The sequence below is a fragment of the Littorina saxatilis genome, linkage group LG13, assembly GCF_037325665.1.
Source record: "Littorina saxatilis isolate snail1 linkage group LG13, US_GU_Lsax_2.0, whole genome shotgun sequence".
In the NCBI taxonomy this organism is placed as follows: Eukaryota; Metazoa; Mollusca; class Gastropoda; order Littorinimorpha; family Littorinidae; genus Littorina; species Littorina saxatilis.
In genome coordinates, this window is record NC_090257.1 from 10,915,639 (window position 1) to 10,929,680 (window position 14,042).

The 14,042-nt window shown below is 37.2% G+C and overlaps 2 protein-coding genes and 1 long non-coding RNA gene across 4 annotated transcripts in view; 2 read left to right on the top strand and 1 right to left on the bottom strand.

Moving 5' to 3' along the window:
* The window catches only part of LOC138983588 (uncharacterized), a 60,521-nt gene extending 54,769 nt beyond the window's left edge, over positions 1-5,752 (top strand). For both annotated transcript variants that reach the window (XM_070356863.1, XM_070356864.1), the window contains exons 29-30: positions 1,678-1,891; positions 3,148-5,752. In XM_070356863.1, coding sequence (XP_070212964.1) covers positions 1,678-1,891; positions 3,148-3,189 — 256 coding nt within the window. In that variant the 3' untranslated portion in view covers positions 3,190-5,752. The remainder of the gene's footprint in view (positions 1-1,677; positions 1,892-3,147) is intronic.
* A 5-nt stretch (positions 5,753-5,757) lies between these two features.
* On the top strand, positions 5,758-7,839 carry LOC138983595 (uncharacterized). Its single transcript, XR_011461203.1, has 2 exons — positions 5,758-7,258; positions 7,406-7,839. It is a non-coding gene; the product is annotated as an uncharacterized lncRNA (long non-coding RNA).
* A 543-nt stretch (positions 7,840-8,382) lies between these two features.
* The window catches only part of LOC138983589 (solute carrier family 22 member 16-like), a 47,673-nt gene continuing 42,013 nt past the window's right edge, over positions 8,383-14,042 (bottom strand). Inside the window, exon 11 of the mRNA XM_070356866.1 lies at positions 8,383-13,614. Coding sequence (XP_070212967.1) covers positions 13,468-13,614 — 147 coding nt within the window. The 3' untranslated portion in view covers positions 8,383-13,467. The remainder of the gene's footprint in view (positions 13,615-14,042) is intronic.

Here is a 14,042-nt window from a genome sequence, read left to right on the forward strand (position 1 = left end):
GGTGATGTGTGTCTGCATATGTGTCTGGTTGGTTTTTGAGTCACTTGAGAAAAAGTGACTCTATGTAATCGGTCAGTGTTAGTCTGTCCGGCCGGCCGTCCGTAGACACCACCTTAACGTTGGACTTTTCTCGGAAACTATCAAAGCGATCGGGCTCATATTTTGTTTAGTCGTGACCTCCAATGACCTCTACACTTTAACGATGGTTTCGTTGACCTTTGACCTTTTTCAAGGTCACAGGTCAGCGTCAAAGGAAAAATTAGACATTTTATATCTTTGACAAAGTTCATCGGATGTGATTGAAACTTTGTAGGATTATTCTTTACATCAAAGTATTTACATCTGTAGCCTTTTACGAACGTTATCAGAAAAACAAGGGAGATAACTAGCCTTTTCTGTTTGGCAACACACAACTTAACGTTGGGCTTTTCTCGGAAACTATAAAAGTGACCGGGCTCAAATTTTATGTGAACGTGACTCATTGTGTTGTGAATAGCAATTTCTTCCTGTCCATCTGATGCCTCATATAATATTCAGAACTGCGAAAGTGACTCGATCGAGCGTTTGCTCTTCTTGTTATTTTATTTTTACCGTGCCGTGCCAAGATGAAATCCTTTTGCAAAATTGGTGAATAAATATCTTGTATCTTGTATCTTGTATTGTAGTTTCAATTCCTTAGAAAAGTGCATGCAGACTTTCAGACAAATAAACAAAATCACAATATATCAATCAATCAATATGAGGCTTATATCGCGCGTATTCCGAGGGTACAGTTCTAAGTGCAGGGATTTATTTATTTTTATTTTATTTAAAAAAAAATTTTTTTTAATTTTTTTTAATTTTTTTTATAATTTTTATGTTATGCAATTTATATCGCGCATATATTCAAGGCGCAGGGATTTATTTATGCCGTGTGAGATGGAATTTTTTTTCACAATACATCACGCATTCACATCGGCCAGCAGATCGCAGCCATTTCGGCACATATCCTACTTTTCACGGCCTATTATTCCAAGTCACACGGTTATTATTTTTATCTATTCCCATACAATTTTGCCAGGAAAGACCCTTTTGTCAATCGTGGGATCTTTAACGTGCACACCCCAATATACGTGTTAATTGCTGTATTCAACTCGCTAGCCTAACGCCTAACATTTGATATGACCATTGATTGTCATTGAAAGACATTTTTTAATGTGAAATGGCTTTATGTAGAAATGTTGATGTATATTATTTTCATGAATAATGTATGTTATGATATTGTATGCATAGATGTATGCCCCTCAAGGATTTGCTTGGCAAAAACTAAAATCTTAAAAATGAATGATTGTCTGAAGATGTGTTGAAACTGAAAACAAAATGCTGTGTGTTTGCTGGTGGTCGCCATTCTAAAGCCAACAATGTTAATAGACAAATTGCTGACTGTAACCTATGTTATGTACAGTGGAACCCCCCTTTTAAGACCCCCCAATTTAAGACTCCCTCCTTTTTAAGACCTTGTTCTCTCAGACTTTCTGTTCATAACCTCTGTAAAATTACCCCAATTTTATTTTTAAGACACCCTCTTTTTAAAGACCCGATTTTCTCAGATTTCTTGAGGTCTTAAAAGGGGCGTTTGACTGTATCCTGAAACCAACAAAAGATGAGCATTATATTACTCTCGGTTCATCTCCCCAGGGACAAGTTCAGGCGAGTGCCGCCAGAAGTGCGCGTGGACAAGGTCACATGGTTGCTAAGCGACATGCAACACTCAGAAGTGGACATGCGACGGTTGATCCTGGAACTGGTTGACAAACGGGTGTTTGGAATCAGGGAGGGGGTGGACGAGGAAGGGGATGCCCAGCGAGCTGTGCGGGATAAGACAGAACAATACAATGCTGTGCTTCCTAAGGTAATTTGAAGAGTTTTTACATTTAGTCAAGTTTTGACTAAATGTTTTAACGTAGAGGGGGGAATCGAGACGAGGGTCGTGGTGTATGTGTGTGCGTGTATGTGTGTGTGTGTGTGTGTGTGTGTGTGTGTGTGTGTGTGTGTGTGTGTGTGTGTGTGTGTGTTGAGCGATTCAGACTAAACTACTGAACCGATCTTTATGAAATTTGACATGAGAGTTCCTGGGTATGATATCCCCAGACGTGTTTTTCATTTTTTGGATAAATGTCTTTGATGACGTCATATCCGGCTTTTCCTGAAAGTTGAGGCGGCACTGTCACGCTATCATTTTTTAACCAAATTGGTTGAAATTTTGGTCAAGTAATCTTCGACGAAGCCCGGACTTCGGTATTGCATTTCAGCGTGGTGGCTTAAAAATTAGTTGATGACTTTGGTCATTAGAAATCTGAAAATTGTAAAAAAAATATTATTTTTATAAAACGATCCAAATTTACGTTCATCTTATTCTCCATCATTTTCTGATTCCAAAAACATATAAATATGTTATATTTGGATGAAAAACAAGCTCTGAAAATTAAAAATATAAAAATTATTATCAAAATTAAATTTTCGAAATCAATTTAAAAACACTTTCATCTTATTCCTTGTCGGTTCCTGATTCCAAAAACATATAGATATGATATGTTTGGATTAAAAACACGCTCAGAAAGTTAAAACAAAGAGAGGTACAGAAAAGCGTGCTATCCTTCTCAGCGCAACTACTAAACCGCTCTTCTTGTCAATTTCACTGCCTTTGCCATGAGCATGAGCGGTGGACTGACGATGCTACGAGTATACGGTCTTGCTGAAAAATGGCATTGCGTTCAGTTTCATTCTGTGAGTTCGACAGCTACTTGACTAAATGTTGTATTTTCGCCTTACGCGACTTGTTTCTTCTTCTGGGTTCTTGAGCTTTTACTCTCTGGGTCACCAGCTCAAATGGTAAAAGTTTTGCTGGTCACACTGTTTTCTGTTTGTTTTTTAACCTGCCACGTGTGTGTTCACACACAGATGCATGTAAAAACACATGTGCATGCACATGGCATATAGTGTAGTTTACAGGTGTGTTTGTGTGAGCACACATACACACACACACACACACACACACACACACATATGCACATGCATGTGTGTACACAGTGTTCAGTGGTCAAGAAATGATTTGTTTCATTAATTGTCTTTATTTAATTATGTGCATCTATTTTGTTTTGTTTTCAGATTGAACAGTTGGCATTGCTTGATGGCCCACACAAAGCCTAACCACAGATGATTTTCCCACTTGCTCTTTTCTTCGAATGTACATTTGACCTGCAGGCTACAATTCAACTTTTGTCTTGGAGTCAAAATGTTCCTGCTGTGTGAACCATGCAGCTCTCTCAATTGCCTACTTGGACAAGTATCTGGTGGAGGCTTGGAGAGCAATTAAGGCACACACATCAGCAGTTCTGACAGGAAAACACTAGTAGTCAGGTATCCTTATAAAGAAGCTGAAGCAATGAGCTGCTGCAGTGTAACTGTCACATGCCTCTGTTTTGCCCTCCATTTTATAAGGAAGCTGAAGCAATGAGCTGCTGTAGTGTAACTGTCACATGCCTCTGTTTTGCCCTCCATGCATGAGCTATTCTTGTGACAGCTGGGAGCGGTGGATTTGCAATTGAACAATGGATCTGACAGAGTTTGTTCACATGTGAAAGCCGTTCTTCCATGTTGTCTTCCGGTGTTCATCTAGCACTGACATCTGATGGGACTTGCTACAAATGTATTAGCAGCTTATGATCATACAGTGGATAGCAGACATGTACAACCAAGTGTTGGAGTGTGACTCAGAGGACATTTTAAGGCATTCAGTATTAGACTTCTGCAAGCAAAACACATTTAGAGGTTTCAGAGAGAAAGAATCAGGTGCCTGCATATCTTGTGTGTGTGTGTGTGTGTGTGTGTGTGTGTGTGTGTGTTTTAATGCATGCTGGGTTGCTTGCATGCGTGTGTGTGTGTGTGTGTGTGTGTGTGTGTGTGTGTGTGTGTGTGTGTGTGTGTGTGTGTGTGATGATTATGAGTGCATGTATGTCAGAATGGAGGTGTGACTGTGGACCAGATACTCAATGTCAGAATAGACAATGTTCGGAAATAACTCTGTCAAGTGTTTGTTGGTTGTTTGAGAGTTACTTGTCCTTGCTGTTCCTTGTTTTTCCTTGGCAATACTGAGGCAAGCTACATTTGACATTGTTGGACAATCACCAGTGAGCGGCTTGTCTCCACATCTGGTCGGTGATATGAGCCAGTGAAATCATTAGAAGGGAGACTGACATCCCAGTGATAATTTATAGCTCCAATCTGTCCTCTAAATATAACGCTCTTTTAATTATGTTCAAAAACATGCACATTCGGGGTTGCATGACTATCAGCATTGCCAATGTGATCGCGTCCCTCAGTGCACAAATCGAGAGACCACATGCGAAGAATCCCCGCTTGCTAGTGATTGGCCTACAAGGTCACGTGTAGCTTGCCTTGTTACCAAGGAAAAGCAACTTTTCCACAACCGATAAAAATCTGACAGAATTATTTTCATAATTCGTCTATTCTACATGTGACAATCTCAGATTTAATCAGGCGCTTTGCGTACCTTGTGTGCATTCCATAAATATGAGTGAATCTCCCACCATAACCACAGGTGTCTTCCTCAAGTTTAGCTCTGATGTATTCCATTGCTGACCAAAAAGTGAGATGCCTGTGACTCCTATTCAAGCTCTGCAGAAATCTTTTGAAATGAAGAACAATCCTGTAAGAAGGCTTCATGAATCTCCCATGTCATTGTCTTAACCTTCTTTAGACTCAAAATGGACCATGCAGTGATTGTTGATGGACTGAGGTCCATTTTTGTATCCATGTTTTATACTTGTGTTCTTGGAATTCCACGTATACTAAAGGGAGGTAACAGCAGCTAGCTAGCTCCGTCTGTGTCATGGGCCGTTTCCCTTGTCGTATTTGAGAGTAAAGATGTCTGTGCTTTGAAACTTTGTTTGTCTGTTAAAGTTAACAGAGATGGAACAGAAACTGGAGTTCAGTGACTGAGTATTGGTCGTTGAGAGCTGGGTTCAGTTCATGAGATGAATTTTCAGTCCTTTTAATAATTAAGTTCTATTGTACATGTATTATTAAATGATGAAATGAATGTATTTTCTTGATTTCTTTCATCAATAATCCAGTTGATTAATTTACAAACATTAACAAAAATGATAGTACATGTATTCATTTCCTGTCTTTTTAAATGTCGCTGGGTATTTTAAATCTATGTCACGTATCCTTTGGTTTCCATGTTATGCATTAATCAAGTGCTGTGTTTTGAAATGCTTGTTATGTACTAAACAATCATCAATCAATATGAGGCTTATATCGCGTGTATTCCGTGGGTACAGTTCTAAGCGCAGGGATTTATTTTTTTATTTTTTTATTTTTATTTTATGCAATTTATATCGCGCACATTATTCAGGGCGCAGGGATTTATTTATGCCGTGTGAGATGAAATTTTTTTTACACAATACATCACGCATTCACATCGGCCAGCAGATCGCAGCCATTTCGGCGCATATCCTACTTTTCACGGCCTATTATTCCAAGTCACACGGGTATTTTGGTGGACATTTTTATCTATGCCTATACAAATTTGCCAGGAAAGACCCTTTTGTCAATCGTGGGATCTTTAACGTGCACACCCCAATGTAGTGTACATGAAGGGACCTCGGTTTTTCGTCTTATCCAAAAGACTAGCACTTGGACCCACCACCTAGGTTAGGAAAGGGGGGAGAAAATTGCTAACGCCCTGACCCACCTTTCTTCTTCTTCGTTCATGGGCTTAGACTCCAAAAGTTCACTCATGTTTTTAGCACGAGTGGATTTTTACGTGTATGACCGTTTTTACCCCGCCATTCAGGGAGGCATGCTGGGTATTTTCATGTTTCTATAACCCACCGAACTCTGACATGGATTACAGCATCTTTTCCGTGCGCACTTGGTCTTGTGCTTGCGTGTACACACGAAGGGTGTTAAGTCACTAGCAGGTCTGCACATAAGTTGACCTTCCCAGATCGGAAAAATCTCCACTCTTAACCCACCAGGCGGCACCAACCGGGATTCGAAATCACGACCTTCTGATAAGAAGGCCGACGTCTTACCACCACGCCACTGCGCCCGTCGACCACCTTTCGATAATGTCCACCTGTCCTTTCTGACCACCCCATAAGATTGCCAACGAGGTTTATTTTCTATGTAATTTACCTTTACCTACCGACCACCTGTCCTGTCTATAATGAGCGATTTTGGTCCGGCCTTTGGGTGTTCGTTATAAACAGGTAACTGACTGTACATGTAATTAATTACATTTTTCTTCAGTTTGGCTAAGATCTGCAAAAGGCAACGTTGTATCTGTGATTTTAATTTTATATGTGCCATTAACATTTTATTTTTATGCTGTTAATTTGTTATAATATTCAACATTTTTACATTTATTTCAATTATGTGATATTGCATGTGACTGTTTATTCCTCCAAGTAGTGTTTTGTTAATGACTTTTTTAATTCCTGAAAGCCAAATTGTTCTTTTTGTTTTGTTTTGTTTTTGTTTGCTAAGTTTTTTGAACTGTCTGGTTGGTATACACACGTAAATAGGCCCAGTGAAATTGAACACTTTATCTGTACATATTTATTATGATATATGCGTGTGGAAGGAGTGTGAAGTTTTATGCATACACCATAACAAAATCCTGTGCTTTGCATTTGGTAAATAAACTGTTTGACTTGACTTGACTTGACTTTGTTTGGTTGCTTTTTAATAGCACAGTGGAACCTTCCTGTTGAGACCCTTCTGATTTAAGATTATATCCCTTCCTTTCAAAACCCTGTTTTCTAAGATGTTTTGTTCATAACCTCTGTAAATTTAACCCCATTTTAAGTTTCCCTCATATTGAAGAACTGATTTTCTCCTACATACGTGAGAGAGACACCCGTGAAATAATAATCGTTCAAATCACACGTGTGTATATCATGTAAACAAGGTCATGTCAAGCTAGTCTGGCAGGGACCTGTTTTTCCACTGCTTATGATGCCAAAGTCACCAAGACAAACGTCATTATAGAAACAAAAATTGCGCTCGCTAATTACCCTCGATGAATCTTTAGAACTAACACATTACGCCACACTTTCAGAGTGACGTTTCTTTGCTTTGACGTAATAGATTGCACGAGGCTTAAGAAGAGATCGAGGTTCCAAAACAAGCGTCTTCAATTTAGCTGCCTCGACTGCAAGACATTTTCAGTAAAATACACGTAAGTACAGTATGTAGGATAAACAGAATACTACATGGCTTGCTGTGTCGTACCAGATTTACACTCGTTGCTTTTTCAAATAGTGAACGGCTCGCTTTCGCTCGCAGTTCAATATTTAAAAAAACAACTCGTGTAAATCTGGTCCGACACAGCAAGCCATGTAGTATTCTCTATTTCTCTGATTTTTCAAGGTCTTAAATGGGAGAATTCCACTGTATAATGATATGGTCCTTCTGTAATTTCTGGGGAGTGACGATGGGTAAAAGGGGGTCGGGGGAGGTCCGAGGTCACGGAAAAACAGACTTATAATATTTAAAGAACTAGAATAAGTGGTCATTGCGAATACATGTAATATCAATTTGTGGTGCATGACTTTTAAAAAAAATTGTTTTTGTGTTTGTTTACAAGCTGACTGTTGATGCTCCTTGTTATCATTGTACCTGTTTATGAAAATAACTACAGCAGTATAATTGTAAGTCAGTTTTACAAATGTTTTTGTACTTCGTGGTTGAAATCCGTCCGTTGATGTTTATGTCAGAATTTCTATTTTCTTTTAAATTGTAACAGAGATTATATTTTTAATAATCATGTTTTCTTGACTTATCAAGTGTTATCGAAGTGTTACCGTGATGTTTTAACAAACTTTTGGATGCAGTATTGATTTATTTTTCAGTTAAGAATAAGAGAGACTGGCTGAGAGAGAGAGAGAGAGAGAGAGAGAGAGAGAGAGAGAGAGAGAGAGAGAGAGAGAGAGAGAGAGAGAGAGAGAGAGAGAGAGAGAGAGAGAGAGAGAGAGAGTTAATGTATGGTTGATTCAGTGCTCCTTTGTTTAAGAAGTGAGAATGGAAGAGATTGAGATGTTTTTGTTTTTCACGAATGTTGTGTGTGCTCACTATTAAAAGTGACTGTCATTCCCATTACTTGGTCTTTGACCGAATGACTGCATACACTGCAAAATAATTATATTTGTTTCAACTGTATATGTGTTTCACAAAGTATTAGCCTGGTTTGTTAAATGAGATACACACACATGCACACACACACACACACACACACACACACACACACACACACACACACACACACACACACACACACACACACTATCACTCTCTTAATTCCTCACAAGTGTTATGAGTCTCACATATCACAGGAATGTCACAAGGTTACATTTTTTTAAAATAATGTATTCAGAGACATAAATGCATTTTGTGAAGCAAATGTCAACAGCACAGTGTTACCACATATTTCTCCTGTTGCAAATGAATCATTGCATTTTTTTCACTTAACACAATGCAAAAACTAAACAAGAGAGTGAAAGAAATGCAACATTGTACAAATATATGGTGAGGCGGAAATTAGTTTACAATGCTGCAAAAAAAGATTCTTAAAAAGATGACAAGCTGTGAGTATTGTCAGATTTAGTAGCCGTTTCCAGCCCAGATCGTATTATGAAATAACATTTTCTTTGTAAATGTAAGCCAGTATAGAGTACCTATTTCAAGTAAGTATTTCTGATTTATGACTAAATCGATGAAGAGTGCAGAGGTCTTTCTTTTCACAAGGGATGTTAGTGCCAGTAAAAGCAGTTACAGGGTATCTTTTTATTTCTTTAAAATTTAACTCAAAGTACTGAGGTAATGGTGTGTACATAAGCAAGTAGATTTTTGGGGATTGTCAGTGTAGTAGATATTACATTATGTTCTTTTATTTAAATTTCTCTTTCAATATATTGCAAAATGTAGGGAGAAAGAAGCAAGAAAAGAGGATGATCATGTGGTTATCAAATAAAGAACCCTAAAGTCATGTGTGCTAACTTGATGTTGCAGATGTTCCTTCACCAACAAAAAATATAATTTGTTTGTTTGTTTGTTTATTTGTTGCTTAACGTCCAGCCGACTACGCAGAGCCATATCAGGACGAGGAAGGGGGGGATGAAGGGGGCCACTTGTCAAGCGATTCCTGTTTACAAATGCACTAACCCATTACTTGTGTCCCAGCAGGCTTTAGTAAAACTAAATTAATACCTACTGGAAGATTACCAGTTTCCAGTATGTTAAAATAGGCTTAACCTATCTACTGCTGGACTTACATCAGAACACTAACAGATTAAACTATACATGAATCGCGAGACAAGCGGCAAGAGAAGAGATTTTTGGAAAAAATACAGGTGAATGAGCAAGAAAGCAGAAAAAAGAAAAGAATTCATGAAGAAAAAGAGAGCATGACAGGAAAGAGGAACCAAAAATCTACCTAACAGCAAACTAGAAAGCTCCTGCGGTTCCAAAAACAGGAGGGGCCTTTAATTTCATAACCGCAGTGCCCCACTGCGGGAAAAAAATAAAATATACGTGCTAATTATGAGATCTGTTAGTCATAGAATACTACCTAGAATGGACTGCAAGTTATGGGGAAATATACAACAGTAATATTTAACAGAGACAATAAAGGCTCATCTTTGCTAATAGCAGTAAGCTTTTGAAGTCAACCAAACAGAAAATTCACCAAACAATTTTTTTTTAAATTTTGAAGCCAATCGAGTTATTGAGATGTAAAAACTCGAGACTCTTCTCTTATTTCCCTGCAAGAATGTTCAAGTCAAAATTGCTTCCCATTTTACAAACGTGGAACAGCAATAGCTTTATCTAAGACGCTTTACTTCTTATGATGACTTAAATGTATAAAATTGCAGGAGACTACCAGTGATCTAAGAGTGCAATACTCTATGATGCCTTCAATTCATCAAAGCAGTAATATCAAGAGTTATGTGGAGAAACAGGAGAAAACACACACAGAGTATTAAGATAACGACCATAGTTATATGATGGAAATGCAGAATTTAAAAAAGCTATTTTATAAATAGCTGCTAAGGAAAAAATGAATAGATAAGAAATAGTTATTAAGGAAAAATTAAATATGTAAGAAGGTTTTTTTGTGTGTGTGTGGATAAAATAGGCAATTTTTTGTTAATTTTTTTTTTTTTTTTTGGGGGGGGATTTTATTTAATAAACTGATTGACTGTTTTATATTTTGTATAACATAGATATATAATGTGTACTTAATATAATACATAATGAGCTGTTATTGATATTATAAGATCGTTAAATAAAGCATCTCCGTTTGTAAGCCCTAATATCTCATTGAAAAAAAAGCTGATTCCCAAAAGACAGAAAGAAGCAAAAAAGAAAAAAAAAGTCTGAGAAAGGGGACAAGGTGTAAAAAAATATGGAGTGATCGTCAAATTTTAGTAATAGCTGAATTAGACAAGTTACTGAAACTGCATAATATATGTATGCATCAGTTAGAAAAACGACACCCATGTAAGACAATGCGGCTGTTTGAAGTAATAATTCACAACCATCTAACACTTTCAGAAGGCAAATACCCACAAATTATCAGTTACAAGTTGAAGGGTTTACCAATACATGTATAATAAATCTTTAACAAAAATCCACACACTTTCCTTTCATGGCTAGAATACATTTTGTCAAAACAGTGAATTTAAACATTAGAGGTAGAGAAAATGACACTATTTTTCTAGAACCAATTTCTGTGATTTTATACAGAAATATACACTTATGTTTTTAAGAACCTAAATTGTGAAGCTGTATTCATGAGGTCTTCACCTAATTTGTTTTATTGGTACTCATTAACAGCTCTGAAGCATAAAAAAAAACCTTCAAAACGTACATCGATGGGCTTTGAATTCTTAATGATGGTACATGCACTGCTTTACTTTTTTCTTCACAGACTATACCCAAGGAAACGGTTTGCCCCCCTGCCCCCCACCCCCTCCCCCCACCCCCATCCCCTAATTACGTCATCTACAACACTTCTCACTTTATAATACCTATTTTGTCATCCATCAACATAAACAGAGAGAGAAAGAAAATACCCGTTTACCAGACATGATTATTGAATGATATAATGCATACAATACATGTAACTACCAAAGAACCTTGTATCAATTGTTCTTGTATCGGTGAGTACAGTATTCCTTTGTTTGTTTAACTTTGTTCATCTTACCACAGTCACTTCGTTGTTCAGATTTCCAAAGAACCAAGAAGTAATTAAAACAACTACTTAATTACAACAATATTCATACCTTTCTACACAGTAAACATGAAAGAGAATCAACCATGACATTATAGCAATTTTATGAGTGATGATGAAACAGAAGAATCAGTTTTCTCCATTTCTTAAACAAGTCGATGACAAGTATAAAAATAATCTTGTGAAGATCACCTCTTCAATCTAAAGAAAAATAAACACACACACTTATGCATGCACACACACACACACACACACACACTTATGCATGCACGCACGCACGCACACACACATAATGAGGGAAAACAGAATCGTAATCTCTTGAACACAAATTGACCTCGTGTGAGAATAAAAAAAATAAAAAAATTGACATTTGTTTCATTTCATCAGGAGGTAATTTTTGATGAGGAACAGCTTAGGGAATTTTAGGTGCAGAAAAATAGTAAATACTTCGCTTTTGTTTTGTAACAAAATCAATATGATAAATATGTCAAATGCTGCGATTTCATACCATAAGAAAATCAGTATTTATAATAAATGTTCAATGTTTCATAAGCAAGTCAGGCCATATGACAAACAGTAAATACTGTGTTTTTGTTTCATAAAAAAATCAGCATGATAAATGTTGAATGCTGTGTCTTAGTTTTGTGACAAAATCAGCATCTTAAATGCTAAATATGCTGCGTTTCATTTTATGAGAAAAAAAAAGAATCAGGGCTACAAACTGCATCAGCAGCACCTTCACCTCAACACATTCCATGCATACAATATTATATGTGCACAACATTTTGTTTCACACAAAATTACAACAAAAATATATGGAGATGTCAATTGTCAATTTTTTGTTTGTCAAAATTTATTGAAAAAAGAAAAAAAAGGTTGTTATATTAGACAAAGATCGGCTTGCAAAAAAAGTGAAGAGATGAACACACATCGCTATATAAAGAAACGTAACACTCCCTCTCTACATCCTGAACTCAGGTCAAAATGAGTTCGGCTCATTCTCTCCCTGACAGGATGCCTTGAGTTTCCTTGTCTGGCAGTATGAATACAGTACACATGCCATGTTCTTCTCTCATTTTGCAATCATCAATCTCATACAGCTGTTGGCCTGTGATGTGAAAATCTGTCAATGAGTGGACACCCTTTTAACAAAGGACATCTTCAATAGCCCATTTGTAACCGAAGACAACGTTAACCTGCCACAAAAGGACACCTTCAATAATACAAGTGTATAAATTTGTCAGATCTCAAGACCGGATGTCCTGTCTTGACACAGAACAGATTCAGGCAAGATTTCTGCTGATATAGAATGCTTGTAGCATACATTAAACACAAGTAAATAGTCATAAAGTTGATTTTTAATACTGGCTTCACTGCTAGCTATATATAATAAAGGAGTATTTTAAAACGAGTACGTACTCAGAGTAATACCAAGCTGGCAGAGTATAAAACAGACATATCTTTTTTCTTATTTGTCACAAACAGACTGTCCAAGAGCGTAAGTATAACATATAAAACAAGAATTATTTTTCAAGATTAAAGAAATTGGGATAAATGAAGAGAAAGGGGGCAAACTTTAAACACAAAATTATCTTGCTTGCACATGAGTATCCAGGAAAGTGAAAAAATAAATTCTTTAATTTTGCTACTTAAAGGACTTTCTTTTTTCTTTAGCATGAGCTGAAAGTTGTGCATTCAAAGCTTAACCTGGTAAAACCAGAGCACGTGTAAACAGTATTTGCACAGTACACAACAACAAGAAAAACTGAAACAAAATGTTCAAGAATGTATGCAGCACGTCCTTTTTTCATCAAACGAAAACTAAAAGTAGATTACTGTACAACCTTATTTTTTGTTGAAGATTTCAAGGCATCTAATATACAGTATTGTTTTTCTTTTGTTACCAATTTTTCGTTGCTCAGATTTTGTTTCAGTGTTTTGTTTTTGCAAAGAAAAAGGAATCCACATAATAGGACAGAGATAAAATCACACACATTAACACAAGAGCTTGATTTCTCTGTCACCCTACGCACGCACACCCACCCACACTGACACACACACACACACAGGAACGCTGCGACAAACACAAACACAGACACACACACACACAGTTTTTGCATTCCACTGGCAGCATATAAAATTGTTCAGATCGATTCGTTCTTGATTCAGATGTTGAGTTCTTTTTGCTCCTGGTGGAGTGTGTCGGCCAGTGCTTTTCCTTTGGTCTCTCCCAGGAGGAGGACAGACAAGCCGCTGATTGCCATTATGCTCCCCACAATGATGTAGCACCTCACAGCATCGTACGGAGTGTCCTGCAGGGTGGCAGAAACATATTCAATTCAATTCCATTCAAATCAATAAAACTGTATTATCTGAGTGCAACAAACTGTTGGCTCGTGTACGAAAACATCACATAAAAACACACTCAGAACATATAGACACATACAAATACACATCTGTACACACATTATCCAAACCACACATATCCATACCCTTGCCCATCCACATGTTCATTTTATGTTGGAAAATATCTCTTGAGCTAACACAAGAGTCTGACATAAATTCAATTGATCTTGTTCAAGTGGCCATAATGTCTTTAGCGAATAACAAACAAGGGTGGGGGGAGGGGGATGGCAAACCGTTCCTTTGGTATTATGTGAAGAAAACAGCAAAACAGTATGTACCATCATTTATAATTCAACTCAATTCAACAACATTTTCACCCAAACCTTCACCCCAA